The 27,706-nt window shown below is 43.2% G+C and overlaps 1 protein-coding gene across 1 annotated transcript; it reads left to right on the top strand.

Moving 5' to 3' along the window:
* The first annotated feature begins 1,593 nt into the window (after positions 1 to 1,593).
* On the top strand, positions 1,594 to 14,609 carry NR0B1 (nuclear receptor subfamily 0 group B member 1). Its single transcript, XM_030202378.1, has 2 exons — positions 1,594 to 2,164; positions 14,265 to 14,609. The coding sequence occupies exons 1-2, from the start codon at positions 1,594 to 1,596 to the stop codon at positions 14,507 to 14,509; spliced, it is 816 nt and encodes a 271-aa protein (XP_030058238.1). The 3' UTR covers positions 14,510 to 14,609.
* The last annotated feature ends 13,097 nt before the right edge of the window (positions 14,610 to 27,706 follow it).

Here is a 27,706-nt window from a genome sequence, read left to right as displayed (position 1 = left end):
AACTGCTCCAGGGACCTGCATACTGCTGTGATGGACCTTATGACATTTGAGGCTGGCATAGAGGCTGGCACAAAAGATTTTTAAAGATTTTTTTTGAGGGTGGGAGGGGGTTAGTGATTACTGGGGGAGTAAGGGGAGGTCATCCCCGATTCTCTCTGGTGGTCATCTGGTCAGTTCGGGCAGCTTTTTGTGCCTTGGTCGTAAGAAAAACAGGACCAGGTAAAGTCGTGCAAGTGCTCGTCAGGGACGCCCTTTTTTTTCGATTATGGGTCGAGGATACTGATGTGTTAGGCACGCCCAAGTCCCGCCTTCGCTACGCCTCCAACATGCCCCCGTGAACTTGGGTCATCCCCATGACGGAAAACAGTTGGGGACGCCCAAAATAAGCTTTCAATTATACCGATTTGGATGACCCTGTGAGGACGCCAATCTTTCGATTTCTATCGAAAGATGGACATCCTTCTCTTTCGAAAATAAGCCTGTTAGTGTCCCAGTGGTCAGTCTGTCCATGGTGTTTGCTAATTCTGTTAACAGGCAGGATGGAAAAAGCACTGAGAGGGAATGATTTGAGATTTGTGAATTTTCCTTATTACTCTTTAATTTCTGCAGTGGAAATGTTAAAACAGCATTTTCTTCAAATTGTGAATTTTAATCCTGCCTCGCTACCTGTGATTGCTAGGGCTTTTTACGTCCTGGAATCCATCAAGAACTTGGGCAGAGTGAGGTTCAGGATCAAACAGTTTGCTCTAATATAATGACATTATCTTTGAAGGAAACCACTGTTTGTCAGAGTTTTGATATACCCCAGTTTGCTATTAACTGTGGAGTGGTGGCGATGTCCCACAATCTTTTGGAACAGGATAAATTATTATTTACTTTCTTTAAAATGTGTAGGGCAGGATTTATGTTTATCCAGACCGACCTCCTAAGACAGGATTTTTGCAATTATATCCATGTACTCTGCTTTGAAGACTCACCTCTTCTCCCTTGCTTACTCTCCCCCCCCCCCCCCCCCCCCACTTTGTGGTATTTATTATTGTACACTGCTTTGAAGTAATTTCCATGGCATATGGCGATATAACAAGCCTTTGTATATAAATAATAAATAAATAAGTTTCCATTAGCTGCACTGGGTCGATTGCATGAATAGCCTTAAAATGTAAACCCAGAATCTTAAGCTTAAGTCAAGCTTCCAAGAAAGGGCCATGAGAGAAACCTCTCTCTCTCTCAGCCACCAGGATCCACAAAACTAAACACTGAGCTGCTTCTAACCAGAGCCAGAGGGTCCAGACACATGAAATTTGCACCTCAACCAGGACAGGATTCGCACCCAGAGGCTGTAATGTATTGAACCCCAAAACAGTCAGTTAGCAGGACTGCATTTAAACAAAGCGGGTCAAGATTTACATAGCCAAGGAGAAAAAAGCTCATTGCAGCAAGGTGATTGTTCTCTGCAGTTCACGAGCTCCCTCTAGTCTCATCATCTTTCCAGTTGCAAGAAAGGGAAAAGGAGGTGCTGCATTTCTCCCGATCTATATCTGACAGACTCCATTTGAACAGCACATGGCTACAGGAGCTGCCCCTCTCTCCCCCATGGCTTGCCTGGACAGAAGTCACTGCTGCATGGACAACACAAAACACAGCAGCATCTTATACAATATTTTAAGGAACCAGGAGCAGGAAGGAGCCCATTGCAGAGACCAGCAAGAGGAGGACACTGGACATGTCCAGGGCTGTCCCTGCAGCAGCTCCCAGAGGAAGGCGACCCTGAAGAGTCCACAGGTAGCCTGCAAGGCTGCCTGTGCTGTGCTGGTCAAGACCCTGAAATTTGTCAGCAACGTGTCCTGCTTTCAGGAGCTGCCCCTGGAAGATCAGCTCCTGCTGGTTAGGAAGTGTTGGGCCCCATTGCTGGTGCTGGGACTGGCCCAAGACAGGGTGGATTTTGAGACGGTAGAGACATTGGAGCCCAGCATGTTACAGAGGATTTTAACACACGGGCAACAGGAGCTTCAGCCCCCAAAAGCACAGCTGCAGAAGCTGCAGTACCAGCTCCCTGCAGCCTCCGAGATCCGGGGCATTAAAAGCTTTCTGATCATGTGCTGGAGTCTTGATATCAGCACCAAGGAATACGCGTATTTGAAGGGAACCGTCCTATTCAACCCAGGTAAGGAAAGGCAGCCAAGGAGACCTTCAGCCGTCTGGTAAGGGGGAGGGAGAAGCTATTGCTGAGTAATGCAGGTGGCAGGCTGTTAAAGCATCTGTACAGCTGAATATTGCAATTCTCTTATTCTATCCCTTTGAGAAGTTCTGCAAGCATTTTGTTTCACTGCAAATGCACTGCTGGATGTATGCAATGTTTAAAGACCCGGAGCCCACTTACACCTTGGGATGCATATTTTGAAATGCACAGCATCTTTTGTTTATAATTTACTGGATCCTGTTGTCAGCTGATGACAGTGGATTTGGTAATACATGTTATGGTCTTGCAAACACGCCTTCACTGTGTTTGTCTATTTACTTCTACTTACAATTGTCCCTGACGTACAATGTTTCCGACCACTAACTGTAAGAGAGGAACTGTTTCGGTGAGGGGTAATTTCCCTGTCTTTTGGAATCAGGCTGCTCTGGACTGCATTAACCACATTACTTCATGCAACAGCCTAGAAACCGTACAGAAGGGATGTGGCAGAGCACCTCGTGGGTTTTTCCCCTGACTCTTCACAGATACAGAAACCGAATCCTAATATCTTAGCAAATCATTCATTAGAAATGTCATGGAAATCTCACCTGCTCGATTCACATCTGTACACAGGTTTGGTGGCTCTGAGTGCAGCGCAGTGTACAGGAATGTTCTGTCCCAGAACCAGGTACCGGTGAAGCCTATTTTGCATTAGACATTAAGGAAAGCATTGAGTTGTCCAGGATAGGACAAACTCAGTTCCCCTGTATTTTACAAAAGGCTCAATCAAATAAAGGGCATTTTGTAAAATATGCATAAGGACATTCACCTCCATTTGCCAGAACCTGCTGCAGAGGCAGAGAGAAAAAAAGAAGCTATAATTTGGATTATTCTTCCCAAGATGCATCACTTTGCATTTGCCCACAATAAATTACAGCTCCTATTTGGATGCCCAGTATCCAGGTCACAAGTACCTGAAAGAATCCCAAATAGTAGTTACCAGTCCCAGGGCAAGCAGTGGCTTCCCCATGTCTATCTCAATTGCAGACTATGGGCTTTCCCTCCAGGGATTTGTCCAAACCTAATTTTTTAAATCTTTATTTATGATTTTTGCAGAAAGATATAGTAAGTAATATATATATTTACAAGATATATGAGTAAGTACAGTCAGTGCAATACAAATGGCAACATGCCAAACATATTTAAAAGCAAAAGTAAAAACAATAAACCAAAATCAACATATGAAACAGTAAATGTGCATGTTTATAAAAGAGAAAAGTATCCATATAAAATTATATAGATGTATCAATTAACAAAGTTGTCTAATAATGACCATGTCTTATGAAAAGATAAAATATGACCAGTCTTTATGGAGCTATTTCCTCATAACTCCTACATGAACAAAGTAAACTCCAATGCAGAACAATTAAATGAAGAGCAAGTGAAATCATCAAGTTTTAATGGGATTGGTAAACCAGGGCTGGATGCTTTTAAACCCAGCTATGATAACCACTGTAACCATATCCTCTGACAATGAGTTTCAGAGCTTAACTATTTGTTGAGTGAAAAATATCTGCTCCTCCTATTCATTTTAGAAGTATTATGAAGTAACTTCATTGAGTGTCCTTTAAGCTTTTGATAGAGTAAAAATTGATTCACCACTCAGGATTTTGTAAACCTCTGTCATATTCCTCCCCCACCCCCCCCAGCTGCCTTTTCCAAGCTGGTGAAGAGCCCTAACCTCTTTAGCCTTTCCTCAAATGAGAGGAGTTCCATCCCTTTTATCATTTAGGTCACCCTTCTTTGAACCTTTTCTAATTCTGCTATAATCTTTTCGAGATACCATAACCAGAATTGCACATAATGCTCAAGGTGAGGTTGCACCATGGAGAAACACAGATGCATTGTAATATCCTTCATCTTATCTTCCGTCCCTTTCCTAATAATTCCTAGCATCCCGTTTGCTTTTTTGGCCACCGCTGCACACTGGGCAGAAGATTTCAACATATTGTCTACAATGACACCTAGATCCTTTTCTTGGGTGCTGACTCCTAAGGTGGACTTGAGTGTCAAGTAACTATGAGTTGGATTATTTTTCCCAAGGTGCATCACTTTGTATTTGTCCACATTAAATTTCATCTGCCTTTTGAATGCCCAGTCTTCCAGTTTCCTAAAGTCTTCCTGCACTTTTTCACAGTCCACACTTGTTTTAACAACTTTGAATAGTTTTGTGTCCTCTGCAAATTTAATCATAAGAACATAAGAATAGCCATATGGGGTCAGATCAGTGGTCCATCTAGCCCAGTATCCTGCTATCAACAGTGGCCAATTCAGGTCACAAGTACCTGGCAGAAACCCAAATAGTAGCAGTATTCCACGCTACCAGTCCCAGGGCAAGCAGTGGCTTCTCCCATGTCCATCTTAATAACAGACTATGGACTTTCCTTCCAGGAACTTGTCCAAACCTTTTTTTAAATCCAGATACACTAACTAACCTCTGTTACCACATCCTCTGGCAACAAGCTCCAGAGCTTAATTTCTTTTTGTTCTCACTCGTTGTTCCGATTTCCAGCTCATTTATAAATATGTTAAATAGCACTGGTCCCAGTAGAGATCCCTGTGCTACTCCACTATTCTCCTCCACTGAGAAAAATGGGAATTTATCCTACCCTCTGTTTTCTATCCATTAACAAGTTCCTAATCCACAATAGAACATTGCCTCCTATTCCATGGCTTTTTTTTATTTTTTTATTTTTTTAGGATTTTCTCTTCACACTATGTTGCCTTAATGCCAGACCAGGAATACTGTGTTAACAGTTGAAAAATGGATAACTATACATCGGTTAAAGTTAAATCTTGAAATAAAACCCCAAATTTTTTTATGTCTGCTCTTTATCAAAATTGAGCTATTAATGCCACCCATTTTTCACTGGTTTCTGAACTTGGACAAGTCACTTGCGGCCTCTTTTATCAAGCTGCAATAACGGTTCCCGCACGGCAATGCTGACGAAGCCCATTGAAAGTGAAGGGGCTTTGTTGGCATTGCTGCACCAGGAACCGCTAATGTGGCTTGATAAAACAGGCCCTAAGCCCTCCGTTGTCCCAGTGAGTCCATTAGGGACAGTAATAGTACCTGCATAGAAAATTGTCATTGTTGATGATACGTTGAATCCTTCTGCTCAGTGTGCTGCTGCGGCTAAGAAAGCAAATAGAATGTTAGGTATTATTAGGAAAGGAATGGAAAACAAAAATGAGGACGTTATAATGCCTTTGTATCACTCCATAGTGTGACTGCACCTCAAATATTGTGTTCAATTCTGGTCGCTGCATCTGAAAAAAGATATAGTGGAATTAGAAAAGGTGCAGAGAAGGACAACGAAAATGATAAAGGGGATGGGAAGATTTCCCTATTAGTACAGGCTGAAGTGGCTAGGGCTCTTCAGCTTGGAGAAAATACGGCTGAGGGGAGATATGATAGAGGTCTATAAAATAATGAGTGGAGTGGAACGGGTAGACGTGAAGCGTCTGTTCACGCTTTCAAAAAATACTAGGACTAGGGGGCATGCGATGAAGCTACAATGTAGTAAATTTAAAACGAATTGGAGAAAAAGTTTCTTCACTAAACATGTAATTAGACTCTGGAATTCATTGCCAGAGAATGTGGTAAAGGCGGTTAGCTTAGCGGAGTTTTAAAAAGGTTTGGACGGCTTCCTAAAGGAAAAGTCCATAGACCATTATTAAATTGGACTTGGGGAAAATCCACTATTTCTGGGATAAGCAGTATAAAATGTTTAGTACTTTTTTGGGATCTTGCCAGGTATTTGTGATCTGGATTGGCCACTGTTGGAAACAGGATGCTGGGCTTGATGGACCTTTGGTTTGTCCCAGTATGGCAATACTTACGTACTTGTTAACCGCCGCGTGAGTATGTAAAGGCCTTGGCAATAGTCAGATGCACTAAAAAAGAAAAGAAAATGAGTCTGTGAACTAGAAAAATATATACAGAATCATTTTAATACAATTAAACAATAAAGGTATGAAACACAGTGTGAGAAACTTATACCTACTATATGCAAAACTAAGATTAAGAAAACAATCCTAACACAAGATTAATATGAATATAGATTGTAAAGGAATGTATATGAAGTATATAAAAATAATGCATAATAATATAATATAATATTGACAATGACTGAAATAAAACCAAAAAGTGACACAAATTGAGAACAACAAATCTAGGGACCCATTTACTTAGCCAATCAGTGGCCTGCGCTGTTTTTAGCGTGTGGTTCTCTCATACGCTCAGGCCATTTGCAACATGGCTGTAATATGACTACTACTACTACTATTTAGCATTTCTATAGCGCTACAAGGTGTACGCAGCGCCTTCACTAGATTGTGAACCCATTAGGGACAGTCCAAAGTATCTGAGCAAACGCTTAGATGTAGGCAGTGTATAACTACTGACAATAAATAAATGTCCATAATTTCTTTTTTTCCACTAATGGTCTTGCGCTAGTTTTCCAATTAGAACGAGAGCCCTTACCGCCACCCATCTGCTAGGCAATAAGAGCTCCCACGCTAACCAGCAGCACACAGTGATTTGCCAATTAGCACACGGGACACCTACTCTCTGCCCCCAAATGCACTGTCCACGCTAAAAAATATTTTTTAGCGTAGGATTAGTGCGCACTGATGGCAGAACTGCTGCAGAACTCCTGAGCGCATCCAGTGCCTTTTACAATGTATTAAGCATGCATTTGTCATAAACTCGGGAAGGTGAGCCCTTGGGCCACCGCTGGGGACCGGCGAGTGGCAGGCAAGTCATTCGGGCTAGGCACAGCATTAGGAAAAGGACTAGGCAGGCAAGGCTTGGCAGAAAACAAGGCATGCTGGAGCTGGAGATGAGTAGAGCTGGGACTGGAAAAGGCAGGACTAAGGCTGGAGCTGGAAATAGGCAGAGCTGGAACTGGAGACAGGCAGGGCTGGGGCTGAAAGGAGACGGAGCAGGGCTGGAGCAGGAAACGAGGTAGGACTGGAGCAGGAGACTGGCATGGGAAGAGCTGAAGATAGGCAGAGCAGGAAGCAAGGTGCAAGGCAAACAAGCTTGAGAGTAGACTGTTGCAAAGACACTGGAGGGAAACCTGGGCCTTCCTTATGTACACCCAGGCCCAACATCATTCTCTGGTGTTTTCCCGCCTCAGGTCTTTTAAACATTGGGCTGCTGCACGCACACACACCTAGAACAGGCAGTGGCAGTGTGACCAGCAGGACTGCAATGGCCAAAAGGCCTAAACACGACACCTCCTCCAAGGGAGAGGTGAGTAGGGTCATAACAACATAAAAATAGCCACAGTAGGTCAGACTAATGGTCCATCTAGCCCAGTATCCTGTTTCCAACAGTGGCCAATCCAGGTCACAAGTACCTGGCAGAAACCCAAATAGTAGCAACATTCCATGCTACCAATCCCAGGGCAAACAGTGGCTTCCCCATGTCTGCCTCAATAGCAAACTATGTACTTTTCCTCCAGGAACTTGTCCAAAACTTTTTTAAACCCAGATATGTTATCTGCTGTTGCTACATCTTGGGGTGATAGTATCTGAGGATCTGAAGGCGACGAAACAGTGTGACAAGGCAGTAACCGTAGCTAGAAGGTTGTTAGGCTGTATAGAGAGAGGTGCGACCAGCAGAAGAAAGGAGGTGTTGATGCCACTGAATAAGTCGTTGGTGAGGCCCCACCTGGAGTATTGTGTTCAGTTTTGGAGGCCGTATCTTGCTAAGGATGTAAAAAGAATTGAAGTGGTGCAAAGAAAAGCTACAAGAATGGTATGGGATTTGCGTTACAAGACGTATGAGGAGAGACTTGTTGAACTAAACATGTATACTCTGGAGGAAAGGAGAAACAGGGGTGATATGATACAGACGTTCAAATATTTGAAAGGTATTAATCCGCAAACGAACCTTTTACGTACATGAGAAGGCGGTAGAACTAGAGGATGAAATGATATTGAAGGGGGGCAGACTCAAGAAAAATGTCAGGAAGTATTTTTTCACGGAGAGAGTAGTGGATGCTTGAAATGCCCTCCCGCGGGAGGTAGTGGAGATGAAAACGGTAACGGAATTCAAAAATGTGTGGGATAAACAAAGGAATCCTGTTCAGAAGGAATGGCTCCTCATAAACTTAGCGGAGATTGGGTAGCAGAACCGGTGGTGGGAGGCTGGGCTAGTGGTTGGGAGGCGTGGCTAGTGCTGGGCAGACTTCTACGGTCTGTGCCCTGAAAATGGCAGATACAAATCAAGGTCAGATACACACATAAAGTAGCACATATGAGTTTATCTTGTTGGGCAGACTGGATGGACCGTACAGGTCTTTCTCTGCCGTCATCTACTATGTTACATCTGCTAGCAAAGAGTTTGACAGTTTAACTATTCATTGAGTGAAAAAATATTTCCTCTTATTTGTTTTGAAAGTATTTCCATGCAATTTCATTGAGTGTACCCCTGGTCTTTGTACTTTTTGAATGAGTAAAAAATCGATTCACCTTCACCCGCTCCACACCACTCAGGATTTTGTAGACCTCAATCATATCTCCCCTCATCCATCTCTTTTCCAAGCTGAAGAGCCCTAACCTCTTTAGCCTTTCCTCATAGGAGAGGAGTTCCATCTCCTTTATCATTTTGGTTGCTCTTCTTTGAACCTTTTCTAATTCCACTATATCTATTTTTTTAAATACAGTGACTAGAACTGAATGCAATACTCAAGGGAGCAACACAGAGACATTATATTATTGTCAGTTTTATTTACCATCCCTTTCATAATAATTCCTAGCATCCTATTTGCTTTTTTGGCCGCTGCTGCACACTGGACAGAAGATTTCAGTGTATTACCTACAGTGACACATAGAACGTTTTCTTGGGTGTTGACCCCCAGGGTCGACTCTAGCATCAGGTAACTATGATTCGGATTATTCTTCTCAATGTGCATCACTTTGCATTTGTCCACTTTAAATTTCACCTGCCATTTGGATGTCCAGTCTTCCAATTTCCTACAATTTTTCACAGTCCGCATGTGTTTTAAGAACCTTGAATAGTTTTGTGTCATCTGCAAATTTAACCATCTCACTTATAGTTCCAATTTCAAGATCATTTATAAATATGTTAAATAGCATCTTGACCGCTGATCAGAATTCCATTCTCAAGAGCCTCATGCATTTGATTGCACCATTGCAGCAAGCAAGGAGGTTTTTCGACAGGAGACGGCATGACCCTACCTGGCCCATTATCTGGGCTGAAGGCAATGGGCAGAGCTTGATCCCAAACAACAGCAAACTTGTTAGGTTTATGTTGTGTTAATAAACCTCCTTGATTTTTGCATTCTTTCTGTTAGGAGGGGATAGGGGTAGTGGTAAGGGGAGTTTTTGAGGGGTCTGTGAAGGGGGGAGGAGGGTTATATTCAAAATGCTCCAGAGTTTGCTTTGATATTTGCAGTCAAGGAGCTTAGACTGAGACAATCTACTCTCCTTGTTTGCAATGCTGTATTGTGAATTTCAGTGCTGCGCTATCCCATGGATTCTATATAGCGTGACTTAAGTTACGCACGCAAATCCGGTCGTATTCTGGATTTGCGCTTGCAACTTAACAAGGCAGTGTCGATAATTGCCAGTTAACAATTATAGACAGTAATTGGCATTAATTAGAATTTACACACACGTCTCTAAGCGTATTCAGTAACGTGATGTGCGTAAATTCTAAGTTGCATAGATGGAAAGGGGACGTGGCATGTGCGTGGAATGGGTGGGTCAGGGGTGTTTCTAAAACCTATGCGCATTGTTATATGATACACCTGGTCCAGTGCCGTAGCGAGGGTGCCTGACACCCGGGGCGGGTTGCCGCTGTGCATCCCCCCCAGGTGCAGGGCACGGCGCCCCCCCCCTCCAGAGCACACCCCCCCCAAAACGCACCCTACCTTGCAGCGGGGGGCAGGCGGGAGGGCCGATCCGCCCCCAGTGCACGTCACTGGGAGCTGCGTCAGCTCTGCTGCTTCCCTGCTTTCTCTGCCCCGGAACAGGAAGTAACCTGTTCCGGGGCAGAAAAGAGCAGAGAACCAGCGAGCTGACAACCCCCCAGCGCGTGCACCCGGGGCGGACCGCCCCTTCCTACGCCACTGACCTGGTCCAGGCCTAATAACTGCCTGTGGCTAAATTTGTGCAAAACTTCTGCCCTCCACAGACTGTGTGCAGAATTCTGCCTTTCCCGTGCAGAATTCTGGGCGGTCTGCCTTTGCAGGCACTGTGGCACAGATACTGGCAGCCGCAAAGTGATTCCATGACTCCCTCCCTCCCTTCACAGACACCAGTCCGGAGGAGGAGCTGTTTAGCTGCAGTTTGAGCTGCTTCCTCCTCTGCTGATGCGGTTCCTTTAAACCGCAGAGCTGTGTGGAGCTCCATATGGCTCAGAGGAACAGTCAGGCCCAGGACGGCAGAGGAGCAGAAAGCAGTCTGACCTGCAGCGCTGCTTTTACTCCTCCTTTTCCTTCTACAGTGCTGGACTGGTGAGTATGCAGGGGAGGGAGGGGGGCTGGAAAAAAAGGTGGATGCAGGGATGAGGCTGGGGAGGGCTGGAAAAATATGGATCAGGTGTGAGTGCTGCGGGAGATGGAAGAATATGGATGGAGTGTGGGTACAGGGAGTGGGGCTGGAAAAAATGATGGATGATGTGTTTGTGAAGGGGGGACCTGGAAAACAGGTGATGATGAAGATGATGGTCCGCTATTTATAGTCCGTCAGCTCCTGACAATTTTGGTTCAAAGCAGATTTACAAAATTTAGAATTAATAAACGTATAAAGAATATTACAGATCAATATACTTCTTTAATCAGATGAGTTTTCAAATTTTTATAAAAGGACAGATGTAGGCATGGTTTTAAGAGCTAAGGGCAAAGAATTCCAAGTTTGAACCGCTTGATGTACAAAAGATAACTAACAGTTTTTTTTTTTTATATCTAATGCCAGATATAGAAGGGAAATAGAGAAGATGTGAACTTCCCTCTCTGGTAGTTAAGGGAGACACAGGAAAAGGAAACAATTTCGTTATATTGTCTGGACAAGATCCTTCAAAAAGTTCATAAACCCAACAACCCAATTTCTAAGAAATACAAACTTCAACAGGCAGCTTAGCAGACAAGGACTGGCATGACCTGATTTGTTTTTACCAAAAATCAACATGGCCGCTGTGTTCTGAATTACCTGCAAACGGGAAAGATCACTTGCTGATAATAAACAACAATCCAAGAATGATAAAACAATGGAATGACCCAGAATAGAAAAAGGCTTTTTAACAAACAAAGACCGAGTACTTCAAAACTGATGTAACTTAAAAAATACAGACTTCATAAGTGCATTAACTTGTGCTGTTAAAGAGAAGGTAGTATGCAAAAGCAGTCCGAGAACTGCAGAAATTTTCTCCACTTTTAATGTCCGATGAATGGAAGAGTCAATACGGCTCAGCCATAAAACCTTAGTTTAGGTGGATGGACTGTATGTGCTGGGGGCAGTGGCGTAGCCACAGGTGGGCCAGGGCCCACCCACTTAGGGCTCAGGCCCACCCAACAGTACCACATGTTTAGCGGTAGCTGGTGGAGATCCCAAGCTCTGCCAGCTGAAGACTTTCCCATGATAGTAACAAAATTCTACTCTCCACAATACTGGCACCTGCGCATGCTCAGTTTTCAGTGCATGCCTGCTGCAGACTGCCAAGGTGGAAAGAAGCATTTTCCTGCCAGCTGAGATATTGGCCCACCCAACGGTAGCACATGTTTAGCGGTAGCTGGTGGGGATCCCAAGCTCTGCTAGCTGAAGACTTCCCCCTGATGGTAATGAAAATTCTACTCTCCATGATACCGGCACCTGCGCATGCTCAGTTTTTAGCGCATGCCTGCTGCAGACTACTAAGGTGGAGAGAAGCATTTTCCCACCAGCTGAGATATTGTTTTGGTAGGGAGGGGGGAGAACATTTGGTGCCCACCCACTTCTTGCCTAGGCCCACCCAAAATCTGCTGTCTGGCTACGCCCTTGGTCTGGCTACGCCCCTGGCGAGGGGGGGGGGTAACTGGAAAAAAGATGGATGGAGTGTGGGGGCTGGAAAAGATGGATAAGGTGTGTGTGCACTATGGGAATGGGGTGGTGGTAGGTCTGCATGAAAATGCAGTGGGGGGTGGGTTTTTCATGCTTGGGGGAGAGGCCAGCCCTTATAATAGGGGGATTCTGCACACACAAAAAAATTACAAAGTGTGCAGAATTTTTCAGAATTTGCAATATTTTTGCGTATTCCCCCATGGAGTATTTTATAAACCATCTTAATCCATTTTGAAAGATGGTCAAATATCACCAAGCACTGCACAAGAAACAGTCCTAACTTAAAAGGATAAGTTATCCATTTCAGTTTAGAACATAAACAGAGAAGGACATAAATATACATGGAGAAACCATTTGCTTACCTTATATAGTGATCTTCTTTCTGAATTCTTCCACAATTAATTTCCTTAAATGAGTTTTATGAAATTCTATTCGTTAATTAGCTTTATAAAGGCTCGAGCCAGTGGCAGAGGCCTGAGTCTTTTGTTTCATGCCCAAGCCGGGCTTTGGCTCCCTGGGTTGCTATGGAAATAGTGCTCACATCCTGTGGGAGCAGGAATCTCTGTAACTGCGCAATGGCGACACCTAGTGGCCCATTTTAAAGTGCATGCATACTGGGTTCTGGAAGGAGCTATGGAACACTGCCTCTCTAGATAGGTTAGATTAAAAAGAAGGTGTTAAACTAGGGACAGTAGTGGATGAAGTCTCGTGTGACCCTTGTGAGCACAAGTCAGTTCTGAATCAGAGCAGGGGTGGGCAGACACAGTGCTCCAGAGCCACGAGAGCTATTTGCATACAATGAAAGCAGTACATGCAAATCAATCTCATGCATATTCATTGTGGAACTCTTGAAAACCTGACTGGGTTATAGCCCTCGAGGACCGTGGTTACCTGCTCCGGTGTTAGACCAACCCTCCCTCTCCTGTGCTGTGAATACTTGACAGTTATTTAAAAAAGGTACCTGAATGGGGTGGAGGGTCATCAGAGTACAGGCCCTTCGCGGTGCCCCCCTTTGAGGGGAGGTGGGCTAATCCTTTTCACTGCTAATAATCTAGCAGAGTATGACTGGGAGTTGTTGTGTATTCACAGTTTGTGTGTGTGTGGGGGGGGGGGGGGTAAAAGGGGGAGGGGCATAGAATTATAGGAGACTGTAAAGGGGGGAACGACAAGTTTTGCCATAATTTCCTCGTGGACGGGGATACATGTATATAGGCAGAGGCTTAAGGAAGGGGTCGCCTATTGAAGTCTTCAACAATGTACCTGGCTGGGAATCTATAAGTAATGGAGGAGGAGAGATAAATATAAAATGTTTGTTGAGGAGATTACTACTACTACTACTACTACTATTTAGCATTTCTATAGCGCTACAAGGCGTACGCAGCGCTGCACAAACATAGAAGAAAGACAGCATGTATCCTCATACCTGAGTCTTGATATCATCAGCAAGTGTAACGCCTTTCTGGCATCTTAGCATTAATAAAAATTTGTGGAATTTCAAAGGTCAAAATTATAACATAGGGGATTGGGGGGGGGGGGGGGGGGATAAAAGTTAAAAGTTTAATGATGGTTTGTCTGACTTGACCAGTATTGAAGGCAATGTCCAATACTTGAATGTTATGGAGTATAAAGTGTATATGTAATTTCTGTGTCATCATTAATAAAAATTGTTGAACCTTAAAAAAAGTACCTGAACTTTGAGATTAAATCAGATCCTTTTTGCCATAATGATGAAGAGACATTTGTGGTCTTGAAAACTAATTCATGCCACAGTCCAAGGAGAAGCTTTTTCTCCTGGATACTGGAACTCTGCAGTGTCAAAATCTAAATGTTGTCTAAAAATGTGTTGACTAGTACCTGCTCGTTACTGCTGACAATATACCACAGCTTTTCTTAAATGGTAAATGGCAAATGCGTCAGAGTTAAGTTCAATCGTCTTTTTTCTCTTAAGCAGATCTGGCAGGACTGCTGTGTGTGAAGTACATCGAGGGACTGCAGAGAGAAGCACGACAAGCCCTCAACGAACATGTCGGAACGATCCACAGATGGGACAGGAGCAGAGTCGCCAAGTTAAACGTTCTTCTCTCATTGCTCAGATCCATTAATGCCAGTGCTGTGGCAGAACTTTTCTTCAGGCCCATTATTGGTTCTGTAAATATGGAAGATATGCTTCTGGAAATGCTCTGTTCAAAATTCTAGGCGTGCACAGGACACTGAAAGATTGTAAATGAGCTTAACTTATTCTTTCTACATAGAAAATATTTTTGTATTCAGGATAATAATACATATTCTTACATTGCTGATCTTATTTTTTAAGCCTTTTATTGTTTTCAGGAGCAGATTGTGGAGAATGATTTCAGGGCATTGGAGTTAATGAAACGTTTTTGGGGTTTTTTTCATGTCTATAGGAAAATGCTTAATTTAGAGGCTCCTTGGTAAGGAAAAAAAAGACTCAGATACAGGAATAAACTTCAAACAACTTTGAATAATAATGATAATGACCTCATGCGTTGTGTCTTTAAATACTGACAGATAATTTTAGAAACGCAGAAAGTGGGCTATGTAAAATTCATCCCATATGCATCTATAAGGCATATGTAGGGAATGATAAGAACATAAGTGTAGTCAGACTGGGTCAGACCAGTGGTCCATCTAGCCCAGTGTCCTGTTTGCAAACAGTGGCCAAACCAGGTCGCAAGTACCCGGCAGAAACCCAATTAGTAACAACATTCCATGCTACCACTCCTGGGGCAAGCAGTTGCTTTCCCATGTCTGTCTCAATAGCAACTATGGACTTTTCCTCCAGGAACTTGTCCAAACCTTTTTTAAACCCAAATACGTTAACCGCCATTACCACATCCTCCAGCCAGAAGCAGAGCCAGGTTGACGGCGCGGGGGGAGCAAGAGTGGAGCGAGAGCAGACTTCCGCCGGTGCTGGCGCACGTTTTGAATACAACACATTGAGAAAAAAACAGGCGACGGAGCTGGCAGAACTCTATTTGGGGGAGCGGCTGCTCCCCTGGCACCCCCCCTGGCTACGCCACTGCCTCCAGCAAAGTGTTCCAGAGCTTAACTGTTCGCAACTATGATCATATGTATACTTTTATACATGTATAAAGTAGGTGTTCCTGGGGGGGTGGAATTGAGTGTTTTGGCAAAATGCACAGTGAATTTGGAAGATCACGCAGATGTACACATGTGCTTATACCTGCTCTGGAGCAGTGCTTGCTGTCATGGCTTGCAGACATAACTGTCAATTTTAAAACAGAAAGTATCAGGCTTATTTTGGAAGGAGAAGGGTGCCCATCTCTCGACACAAATCACAAGATAGTAACATAGTAGATGACGGCAGAAAAAGACCTGCACGGTCCATCCAGTCTGCCCAAGAAGATAAATTCATATGTGCTACTTTTTTTATTTGTACTGTCCTCTTCAGTGCACAGACAGTATAAGTCTGGCCAGCCCTATCCCCGCCTCCCAACCACCAGCTCTGGCACAGACCGTAGAAGTCTGCCCAGCACTAGCCCCGCCTCCCAACCACCATCTCTGCCACCCATTCTAGGCTAAGCTCCAGAGGATCCCTTCCTTCTGCACAGGATTCCTTTATGTTTATCCCACGCATGTTTGAATTCCGTTACCGTTTTCATCTCCACCACCTCCCGCGGGAGGGCATTCCAAGCATCCACCACCCTCTCCGTGAAAAAATACTTCCTGACATTCTTCTTGAGTCTGCCCCCCTTCAATCTCATTTCATGCCCTCTCGTTCTACCACCTTCCCATCTCCGGAAAAGGTTTGTTTGCGGATTAATACCTTTCAAATATTTGAACGTCTGTATCATACGTATCACCCCTGTTCCTCCTTTCCTCCAGGGTAGGCATCCTTCTCCCAGGGTCGCCCAAATCGGCATAATCGAAAGCCAATTTTGGGTGTCCTCAACTGCTTTCCATCGCGGGGACGACCAAATTTCACGGGGGCGTGTTGGAAACATAGCGAAGGCGGGACTGGGGCGTGATTAGGAGATGGGCGTCCTCGGCCAATAATGGAAAAAAGAAGGGCGTCCCTGACGAGCACTTGGCCGACTTTACTTGGTCCATTTTGTCTTGCGACCAAGCCTCACAAACGTGCCTGAAATGACCAGATGACCACCAGAGGGAATCGGGGATTACCTCCCCTTACTCCCCCAGTGATCACTAACCCTCTCCCACCCTAAAAAAACTTTTAAAATATTTTTTGCCAGCCTCATATATCATACCTAGCTCCATGACAGCAGTATGCAGGTCCCTGGTGCAGTTTTAGTGGTTAAAGTGCACTTCAGGCAGGCGGACCCAGCCCTCCCCCTACCTGTTATACTTGTGGTGGTAAATGTGAGCCCTCCAAAACCCACCACAAACCCACTGTACCCACATCTAGGTGCCCCCATTCATCCCTAAGGGCTATGGCAGTGGTGTACAGTTGTGGGAAGTGGGTTTTGGGGGGCTCAGCACACAAGGTAAGGGAGCTATACACCTGGGAGCTTTTTCTGAAGTCCACTGCAGTGCCCCCTAGGGTGCCCGGTTGGTGTCCTGGCATGTCAGGGGGACCAGTGCACTATGAATGCTAGCTCCTCCCACGACCAAATGGCTTGGATTTGGTCGTTTCTGAGATGGGCGTCCTCGGTTTCCATTATCGCTGAAAACCGGGGACGACCATCTCTAAGGACGACCATCTCTAAGGTCGACCTAAATGTTGAGATTTGGGCGTCCCCGACTGTATTATCGAAGTGAAAGATGGATGCCCATCTTGTTTCGATAATACGGGCTTACCCGCCCCTTTGCGAGGACGTCCTGCGAGGACGCCCTTAGGAAAACTTGGGCGCCCCGTTCGATTATGCCCCTCCTCGTGTCACCTTTCTTCTGTAGCACTGCCAGATCCAAAACAGCCTCCTGAATCACTTATACCAATTTTAAAAATGGGAAAAGGAACGGGTCCGGATGGAGGCACAGGCAACCTACGCTGTTTGATATGGCACCAAATATTGAAGGTGTCACCTGACCCTCATACCTGAACATTACTGTTTAATACTCCAGCTGCTACCCTTTAGGCATCATGCAGGGAATGGGGGGGGGGGGGGGGCATGGGGGAAGAGGCTGGAAATGGATGCAACATGTTAGTCAGAAAGTGAATCAAAGAAGCAGCAAAACACTGTTTGCTCCAGAGAAGGCGATTGCAAACTGACGTTTCACAAATGTACTGTTCCGAATGTAAAAAATGTGAAAAAATACAAGGGTTGATTTTCAAAAGCATTTATCAGCATCTGAAAGGTATTCAGCGGCACTGTTTGGATATTACTGTTAAATATCTTTACAGATCTGGATAGTCAATCAACCCACCGCACAGCATTCAAATAATGTAAATACCAGAACCAGGGAACTTGATTACAAAAATATGGGGAAAAGACCTCAGTACAGCCCTGGATATAAAACTTCACCAGCAAGGGTTATATCTAGAGTTTCCACAGAGGTTCACATCACAGGTCAAAAAACTCCATATTGAGTGCTAAATTTATTATATCCATACCAATAATTAATTGAATTCAAATATGTTAAGGACTTTTCTATAAAGTACTTAGCTTTTTCAACGAATGGACCCATTAAGCAGTCAACTCAGACCAACTAAGTTTTAGCGGCCAGATAAATAGCAGATCTATCGTTGGCCTCTATAACTTAGCTGCTCAGCCAATGAATATCATTTTTACCAGCCTCAAAACCCTGGAAATTCAATGCCGGTCGCTGGATAAGGCCCCAGCATTGAATTTCTGGGATTGCCGCTGATCAGGGGTGTTGGCCGTGCTCCCTCCTATGGTCTCAAAATTGACTCTATTGTTCCCCCAAAAAACAGGCACAAACAAAACGCTCCAGGAGTGGGATGGGCTTCAGGGACCCTAAATGCAGAAATGAGAATGCTCATGAGACCCCAAGTTCAGGCATGAGAGAGGTCTCAAAGAATCAAATTTCTTAACCTCTGGAACTCGCTCCCGGAGGATGTGGTAACACTGGTTAGAGTATCTGAGTTTAAAAAAAGGTTTGGACAAGTTCCTGGAGGAAAAGTCTGTAGTCTGCTGTTGAGACACATGGGGAAGCCACTGCTTGCTACAGGATTGGTAGCATGAAATCTTGCTACTACTTAAGATTCTGTCAGGTATTTGTGACCTGCATTGGCCACTGTTGGAAGCATGATACTGAGCTAGATGGACTATTGATCTGACCCATTATGGCTGTTCTTGTGTTCTTATGAACATTACAGCCAGCCAGAATCTAAAAAAGGTTCCACAAAAAACTCAAGAAAGTGTACATGGCAAATCAAAATTAACCCATCAGGACACAGTGCACCCACCCACCCCCAGAGAGACAGCAGAGAGGCAGAAACCTGTCGTTTCTTTCTCTATAATATCAGCAAAGTTCGCCCTTTCCTTTCTGAGCACACTACCAGAACCCTCATCCACGCTCTTATCACCTCTCGCTTAGACTATTGCAACTTGTTTCTTACAGGTCTCCCACTTAGCCATTTCTCTCCTCTTCAATCTGTTCAAAATTCTGCTGCACGGCTAATATTCCGCCAGTGTCGTTATGCTCATATTAGCCCTCTCCTCAAGTCATTTCACTGGCTTCCTATCCGTTTCCGCATACAGTTCAAACTCCTCTTATTGACCTATAAGTGCATTCACTCTGCAGTTCCTCAGTACCTCTCCACTCTCATCTCTCCCTACATTCCTCCCCAGGAACTCCGTTCACTGGATAAATCTCTCTTAGCTGCACCCTTCTCCTCTACCACTAACTCCAGACTCCGTTCCTTTTATCTTGCTGCACCATATGCCTGGAATAGACTTCCTGAGCCGGTACGTCAAGCTCCATCTCTGGCCGTCTTCAAATCTAAGCTAAAAGCTCACCTTTTTGATGCTGCTTTTAACTCCTAACCCCTTATTCACTTTGTTCAGAACTCTTATTTTATCATCCTCACTTTAATATTCCCTTATCTCTTGTTTGTTCTGTCCTAATTAGATTGTAAGCTCTGTCGAGCAGGGACTGTCTCTTCATGTTTAAGTGTACAGCGCTGTGTACGTCTAGTAGCGCTTTAGAAATGATAAGTAGTAGTAGGAAGGAAGGTAGTTTGTTACTGCTTATAATTTCTAAAGCACTACCAGACATATACAGACACATAAGAGAGAGAGACCCTGTTCTATACAGGATCCAACCTAGTTTGACTAAACACAATGCTTGCAAATCATGGTAGAAGGACAGAGAAAAGTCCCAAGAGCCCCGGGGCCTGCAGCAGAGAAACAGAGAGCTCAGTCTTCAGTCCTCAGCAGATAGATCTGCAAGAGAAGAGAACCCACCGCTACAGCTTCCAGTGCAAATGTGAAAGAAGTGGAGGAGCATTGCTTTTGGTTCGTTTTTCTGTTGTTGCTGCTGCTGCTGCGTTTGGGTTGTTTTTCTGTTGCTGCTGCTGCGTTTTGTTCGTTTTTCTGTTGTTGTTGCTGCTGCTGCGTTTGGTTTGTTTTTCTGTTGCTGCTTTTGGTTCATTTTTCTATTGTTGCTTTTGGTTAATTTTTCTGTTGCTGCTGCTTTTGGTTCATTTTTCTGTTGTTGCTGCTTTTGGTTCATTTTTCTGTTGTTGCTGCTTTTGGTTCGTTTTTCTGTTGTTGCTGCTTTTGGTTCGTTTTTCTGTTGCTGCTGCTGCTTTTGGTTCATTTTTCTGTTGTTGTTGCTTTTGGTTCGTTTTTCTGTTGTTGTTGCTTTTGGTTCGTTTTTCTGTTGTTGCTGCTTTTGGTTCGTTTTTCTCTTGTTGCTGCTTTTGGTTCGTTTTTCTCTTGTTGCTGCTTTTGGTTCGTTTTTCTGTTGTTGTTGCTTTTGGTTCGTTTTTCTGTTGTTGCTGCTTTTGGTTCGTTTTTCTTTTGTTGCTGCTTTTGGTTCATTTTTCTGTTGTTGTTGCTTTTGGTTCGTTTTTCTGTTGTTGCTGCTGCTGCTGCTGCGTTTGGTTTGTTTTTCTGTTGCTGCTGCTGCATTTTGTTTGTTTTTCTGTTGTTGTTGCTGCTGCTGCTGCATTTGGTTTGTTTTTCTGTTGCTGCTTTTGGTTCATTTTTCTGTTGTTGTTGCTTTTGGTTCGTTTTTCTATTGTTGCGTTTGGTTCATTTTTCTGTTGTTGTTGCTTTTGGTTCATTTTTCTATTGTTGTTGCTTTTGGTTCATTTTTCTGTTGTTGCTTTTGGTTCATTTTTCTGTTGCTGCTGCTTTTGGTTCATTTTTCTGTTGCTGCTGCTGCTTTTGGTTCATTTTTCTGTTGTTGCTGCTTTTGGTTCATTTTTCTGTTGTTGTTGCTTTTGGTTTGTTTTTCTATTGTTGCTTTTGGTTTGTTTTTCTGTTGTTGTTGCTTTTGGTTCGTTTTTCTATTGTTGCTTTTGGTTCATTTTTCTGTTGCTGCTGCTGCTTTTGGTTCATTTTTCTGTTGTTGCTGCTTTTGGTTCGTTTTTCTGTTGTTGTTGCTTTCGGTTCGTTTTTCTGTTGTTGTTGCTTTCGGTTCATTTTTCTGTTGTTGCTGCTTTTGGTTCGTTTTTCTGTTGTTGTTGCTTTCGGTTCGTTTTTCTGTTGTTGTTGCTTTCGGTTCGTTTTTCTGTTGTTGCTTATTGTGCTGTATCATTTGCTCTTGTCTTCTGTCTTCCAGTCACAAAATAGTCTCTACTCCTCTGCTTCCTATCAAATGTGGTGTTACTCTCATCCAGTAAGTAGCCAAAACTTCCAACTGCAGAACAGTCTTTGCTCTCCCACTGTCCATAAATTGCAGCCCTTGCCCTACCCGTTCAGCAACCAAAGGTGACATCAACCAGCTGAGTCATGAAAGGCAGTATATCGTCAATAAACAGTTACAGTGTGCGGTTTATCAAAACGTGATATACCACCTGGCCTTTTCGGATTTAGGTGGTTTACAATAAAAATACAGATACAATCAGAAAGGAACTCCATAATCATAACACAAACACATGTGACACAAACACAGAAATATAGAAAAAGGAAGGCAGATAAAGACTATATGGCCTATCTAGTCTGCCCATCCAGGCTATCTACTATCCCTTCCTACGAAGCAGACAATCTTCCTCTATTGCTCTAATATCCTCCTCTTGACTATGGACCTTGCAACCCCAATTCCTGTCTTGTGTGGTGTGTGTGTGTTGGGGGGGGGGGGGGGGGCAACATTAATCCCGGTCATTGGTTCCTGTTTTTCTGTTCTATGCACCAACTCTAGTCAGATGATTTCTCAACTGGTCTGTACTTTAGCTCATCGTCAGGTAAGTCCACTCAGTGTGAATGTGAGCCTTCCCTTGAACCTGTATGTCATGCACAGCACCATTCCTATCTGGCCCCAACCCTCTCCCTGCCCTCCATGGGTATCACTAGTGTATAGCTGGCCAGGGCATGGCAGCTAAATGAGTGGTCACCATACCAAGAAGATCAGAGAGAAATAGCAATACAATAAATCGTGAGGCAATAGAAATGTATAGGACCCCAGATGGAACAACAATGCAAAGCCAAATGCCAGAGGAAGTAGTTTTATTCAAAGTCCCGATGCCTGGGTCAGGGGTCTATCACAGATGACATGACAATTAAAACACTTGAATAAAAATTATATGTTAAAACGTAGCATTCTGCAGACATACAAAACATAAAAAGACCAGAAAAATTGCAGCAAAATTTGTCTTCCTAAGGATGGTCTTTGGTTCACAATACCAAGTGATGATACCATAGTTTAGTTTATTCACTTGTATTCTGCATATAACTATGCAGATAACAAAAAAAAATAACATAAGTAATCCCAAACACTAACACTTTAACAAAGACATTAAAAACATTAATCACATTTAAAAACAAAACAATTCCTTCCACACCAACTTCTGCCAGAAAAAAAAAATTAAATCTCACTAGCTGACAAAACCCTGCACATCACCTTCAATTCTAAAATGCTGCACAGAAAAGATACGTTTTAAGCAACTTCTTACATTGATTAGTATGTCATTAATCTAATCTGTATCGATAAAGAGTTCCACAATCTTCCGCACAGCTGGAATTTATAATAGACAAGCATCTTCTGATCTCAAAGATCTAACTGGTTGACAGATCTTAAGGACAGTTCTCAAATAATAATCAGCTTCCAATTTCAATACCTTATGAATTAATAACAAAATAGCCAATGGAAATCTCTTAAAATCGGAGAAATATGCTGAAACCATGACTGTCAAGATATCAGTCGAACCACTGTGTTCTGGACAACCTGCAATGCCGCTAATACTGGACTTAGCTAAACGAAAGTACAGGGTATTGCAGTAATCCAAACTTCTCAAAACCAAACTCTGGACGGTCAATCTAAAATCCTCCACTAGAATACAACCCTTCAACCTACTTAGCATCTTAAGTTTAAAAAAGAACTCTGAACCATCTTTCCAATATGTGGTTTAAAATTCAAACAGCAACACAAAAATAATCCACAGGAAAAAGTTATAAACCCATAAAGAAGTGCATATATGAAAAGGAAGGAAAAAGCCTCAAAGTCGCTCTAACCTTTGACAGTTGTAAAGAGCGAAGCCCACCCTTGGCTATGCCACTGGTATAACCTATTCCGCTATTCAGTCCATCAGGTATCTGAGAGGGTCTTTTACTAAAGCTTAGCTCGCGTTATCTGCATCAGAGCCCAAAGGAATAAAATAGGAACTGCTGCAGATGACACGAGCTAAGCTTTAGTAAAAGACCCCCCCCCCCCCCAGTGTTAAGTTCAAAAGCAACACGTTGTTCTCCTGGTAAGAACCTGTTATCTAAATTGTCTTCTCTGCAAGAAATGGACATCTGAAATGCTGGGAATTTTAAATCGGTAAAGCCGTGGTTAAAGGAGATACAATGATAGACCACAGCAGTTACTTGTCTATTCAGTGTACTTTTCTGTTCTAACACAAATCTTTCTTGTTGTCTTACCAACATAAATCAATTTACATGGACACATAATAATGCAAACAACGTTTTGTTATGACAGTTGGACAAATGATCAATTATGTACCTTTTGCCTGTGACAGGATAAATAAAAGGCATCTATGTTAAGGGAATTAGGACATACTGAACATTGACCACATTTACAATGTCCCTTTCTTGTATGAATGATTGAAGGGATTGGATTTAAAGCTGAGGGAGCAATGATGTCCTTAATATTTTTTATATCTACTATAGGTAACAGTAAGGACTTTATTCTGGAAACACTGACGTCCCCCTGGAATATTCCAGTGTTTAAGTAATATCTTTAAATATCTCAATTGCATTTATGTATAGGAAGAGATCCTTTTTCAAATGAAGGAGAGCTCTGGAATGAGGGGGCACATGACAAAGTTAAGAGGGAATAGTGGAGTGGAACAGGTGGATGTGAAGCGTCTGTTCACGCTTTCCAAAAATACTAGGACTAGGGGGCATGCGATGAAACTACAGTGTAGTAAATTTAAAACAAACCAGAGAAAATCTTTCTTCACCCAATGCATAATTAAACTCTGGAATTCGTTGCCGGAGAATGTGGTGAAGGCGGTTAGCTTAGCAGAGTTTAAAAAGGGGTTAGACAGTTTCCTAAAGGACAAGCCCATAAACCACTACTAAATGGACTTGGGAAAAATCCACAATTCCAGGAATAACATGTATAGAATGTTTGTACGTTTGGGAAGCTTGCCAGGTGCCCTTGGCCTGGATTGGCCGCTGTCATGGACAGGATGCGGGGCTTGATGGACCCTTTGTGTTTTCCCAGTGTGGCATTACTTATGTACTTATGAGAAACCTAAGGAAGTATTATTTCACAGAAAGGGTGGTGGAGGCATGGAATGGCCTCCCGGTAGAGGTGGTGGAGTTGAGGACTGTTCCAGAATTTAAAAAGGCATGGGAAAAGCATGTGGGATCGTTTAGGAACAGGAAGTATTAGGGGTTACAGAGGATGGGCAGACTGGATGAGTCATGTGGCCTTTATCTGCCCTCATGTTTGTATGATTCTAATGTCCTTTGAAAGCCTAGAGAATCATAAAGTACATAGAGCATCTGGTGATTTTTTTAAAAATTTTCCAGAAATTAGTAATTCTACTTCATTGGCACCTGTTGCTTTCATCAAGCCCTCATTTATGTGTCTCACAGGACACCCTCTTTTGACAAACCTATGGCTCATTTCTTTGGCATATATCTTTATTTTGTTGCATTTATATCCCACCTTATCCCACCTCTTTGCAGGCTTAAACTCTTCGAAACAAAGGCATCTCAGTCTTAAACTATGAATAGGGTAAATTACTTGACAACTTTCAGAATGTAAAAGACAATTTCGATCTGTAGGTTTCCTGTATAATGTAGTGCTGAATCCATTGCTATTCTTAATAAGAATGTCAAGAAATTGGGGTGGGGGGAGGGGTGCTAGAGGACGCCAGTGGTGATGCCGCTTAAGCAAGGAGCTCTGTCCTGGGAATTCATCAAACATTATTCTTCAGTGCCTTTTAGCAAAACCTTCTTCTTTTTTTGTAACTAACATATTCTCAAATAAGTCAGCATCAAACCCCAATAAGCAGGATTCAAATCCTATCTTTCCTGCTGGATCTAAACGCACAAAATGTGATCCACCAATACCAGAAAAAAACAGCGCCTCATAGAGCCCACATGTCTTCATCAGAAGCCCTAATGGAAGAAATTAAAGCTACTTGTGCTCTAAAAGAAGATCTGGCCTCACTTTCTTCTTCGGTATCTGAATTTCACACAAGACTGGAGGCAAGACCAAGTTGAAATTGAGAGCATTAACCTAGAATTCAAAGAGCATGAAAAATTATCATCATATGTGATTGCTTCTTTGGAACAACAGATAGAGGACCTTACAAACAGAAGTCGACTTACCGGAAAACTCTGAAGGTCTGGACCTGATCAAATTCTTAGGTAGGTGGATTCCATCTATTCTCCACCATTCGATGGATTTACTGCTTGAATTTAATCAATAGAATTAGAAAAAAATAAAACATGGAAAATAAAATAAGATGATACCTTTTTTATTGGACATAACTTAATACACTTTTTGATTAGCTTTCGAAGGTAGCCTTTCATCAGAATGGAAATAAGCAAATCAGGGGCATAGCCAGACCTCGCCGGGAGGGGGGGGGCTAGAGCCCGAGGTGAGGGGGCACTTAGCCGCTGCCGCCCCCCGAGCCGCCGCCGCCACATTGGACCCCCATGTCAGCCTGCCAACAATCCCCCTGAACCCCCCTCCCGCCACCAACTCTCCCCCCCGCCGTCGCCTCCCGCCGCACCGCCACATCAGATACCTTTTTTGCTGGGGGGGGGGGGTCCCCAAACCACGCCAGCTGAAGAGAGTCTTCTTCAGCACTGGAGTAGCGCCTTCGTTCAATGAAGTTCCTGGTGTGATCAGCTGTTTCGACGTCTTACGTCCTGCATGGGGCTACATGCACGGTGCAGGACATAAGGCGTCGAAACAGCTGATTGCAGGAACTTCGTTGAACGAAGGCACTACTCCAGCGCTGAAGAAGACTCTCTTCGGCTGGCGGGGTTCGGGGACCCCCGCCAGCAAAAAAGGTATCTGTTGCGGTGGTGGGGCGGGTGGCAATGGCGGGGGAGAGTTGGTGGCGGGAGGGGGATTCAAGGGGATCATCAGCAGGGGGCCAGGGAGAAATCTACGGAGGCCCAGGCCCCCTCAGGCCCCACGTAGCTACGTCACTGAAGCAAATGTTGGTAGATGACAGTATATATAAGTGAAACATTAAAGCATTTCAGTGACAGTCTAACAGGACGAGGGTGGGTCAGGTGAGAGACCAGGAGAGCCGGGTGGGTGAGGGACAGGGAGATGTGCGTGGAGATAAGAATGTGAAAAAGCAGTACAATTTTATGGTTATAATGGGCTAGAAAACCCAGATCTTTCTTAAGTCCTGTCTGGTGGGTGTCAAAATATTTAATCATTCTGACTTCAAAGGTCTTACGTTCCTGTATTGTTTTAAAGTTACCTTTCAGTATTCTTACCATAAAATCACTGGTTCAGTGTTCTGGTTTTGTAAAGTGCTGCCCCACAGAGGTGACATCCTGGTTTGTACTGGCATTTTTCATATGATGTCTATATAAATTAAATCTCTTCTTTAGCATCTGACTTGTTTATCCAATGTAGCACCCTTCATTGCATTGTTTACCCTGAATGACATATACCACATTGGAAGATGAGCATGTGAAGGATTCTTTAATGTTGAATATTTTTCCTTTGTGAATGACTAAAGTAGATCCTGCAGTGCCTGCTAGAGTCTATCTGTTAATGCTGTGGTACAAAGTTTTTAAAACGAAGTGGAAAAGATTATGGAGATTAGTTGATAAAATTAGCTTTTTTATATTTTTATATTATATATTTTTATTTTGCCTATCACTAACCTGCAATTCCTCCTTTAAACCCCAATCTTTAAGTTCCCAAAGCACAAAGCAAAATAGCGTTCACTTACCAGAGAAATGTCCTCTTCTCTCAGAACTCCCAAATCTTCCTTGGTGAAGACCGAAGCAAAGAATTCATTTAATCTCTCTGGTATGTCTTTGTATTCCCTGATTGCTCCTTTTACCCCTCAGTCATCTAGCGGTGCAACAATTTCAGCATAATGATGCTTTCTTAAGGGAAGAATGTCTTAGTAAATTTGATAAAATGTTTTCCTCTGTATTTTCACTTGTTCACTTGTTCAGAACCCTTATTTTATCATCCTCACTTTAATATTCCCTTATCTCTTGTTTGTCCTGTTTGTCTGTCCTAATTAGATTGTAAGCTCTGTCAAGCAGGGACTGAATCTTCATGTTCAAGTGTACAGCGCTGCGTACGTCTAGTAGCGCTATAGAAATGATAAGTAGTAGTAGTAGTATTTTGGTCACGGTAGTTTTTTCTCTTTTAGAGATTTTTTTTCTTTAAGAGTTGTTTTCTATTTCGACTTGTTTCAGAGGATTGAGAGAAACCAGTGATAAAAGCTGTTAAGGGAAGGCCATCTCTGTAGGCGTCCCTGGCATTTGAGGTTTCAGTTTTCTTTAAATTTGATATTTTATTCACAGACAATTCCCTTAGTTACCATCTAGAACAAATTTTGAGTTTTTGGTTTCTTTTGTTAACTTTGCTCTCCAGATTTGTTTAATTTTTGAATCCATAGGGATTTCAAGATGTGTTTGGTGTCCTGCAGAATTTTTAGTCTATTCGATTCAAGGCCCTCCCTAATATAAAAGGGATGGGACGACTACCTTATGAGGAGAGGTTAAGACGGCTAGGACTCTTTAGCCTGGAGAAAAGGCGGCTGAGGGGTGATATGATAGAGGTCTACAAAATAATGAGTGGGGTAGAGCGGACAGA

The sequence above is a fragment of the Microcaecilia unicolor genome, chromosome 4 (genome assembly GCF_901765095.1).
Source record: "Microcaecilia unicolor chromosome 4, aMicUni1.1, whole genome shotgun sequence".
In the NCBI taxonomy this organism is placed as follows: Eukaryota; Metazoa; Chordata; class Amphibia; order Gymnophiona; family Siphonopidae; genus Microcaecilia; species Microcaecilia unicolor.
Note: the sequence above shows the minus strand (reverse complement) of the source record. Positions and strands in the feature narration are given on the sequence as shown.

Excerpts from the sequence above, each read along its gene's own strand:
- NR0B1 (XM_030202378.1), top strand. The coding sequence starts at position 1,594 with ATGGCTTGCCTGGACAGAAGTCACTGCTGCATGGACAACACAAAACAC. Across the intron at positions 2,165-14,264 it reads AACCGTCCTATTCAACCCAG|ATCTGGCAGGACTGCTGTGT; the intron begins GTAAGGAAAGGC and ends TCTCTTAAGCAG.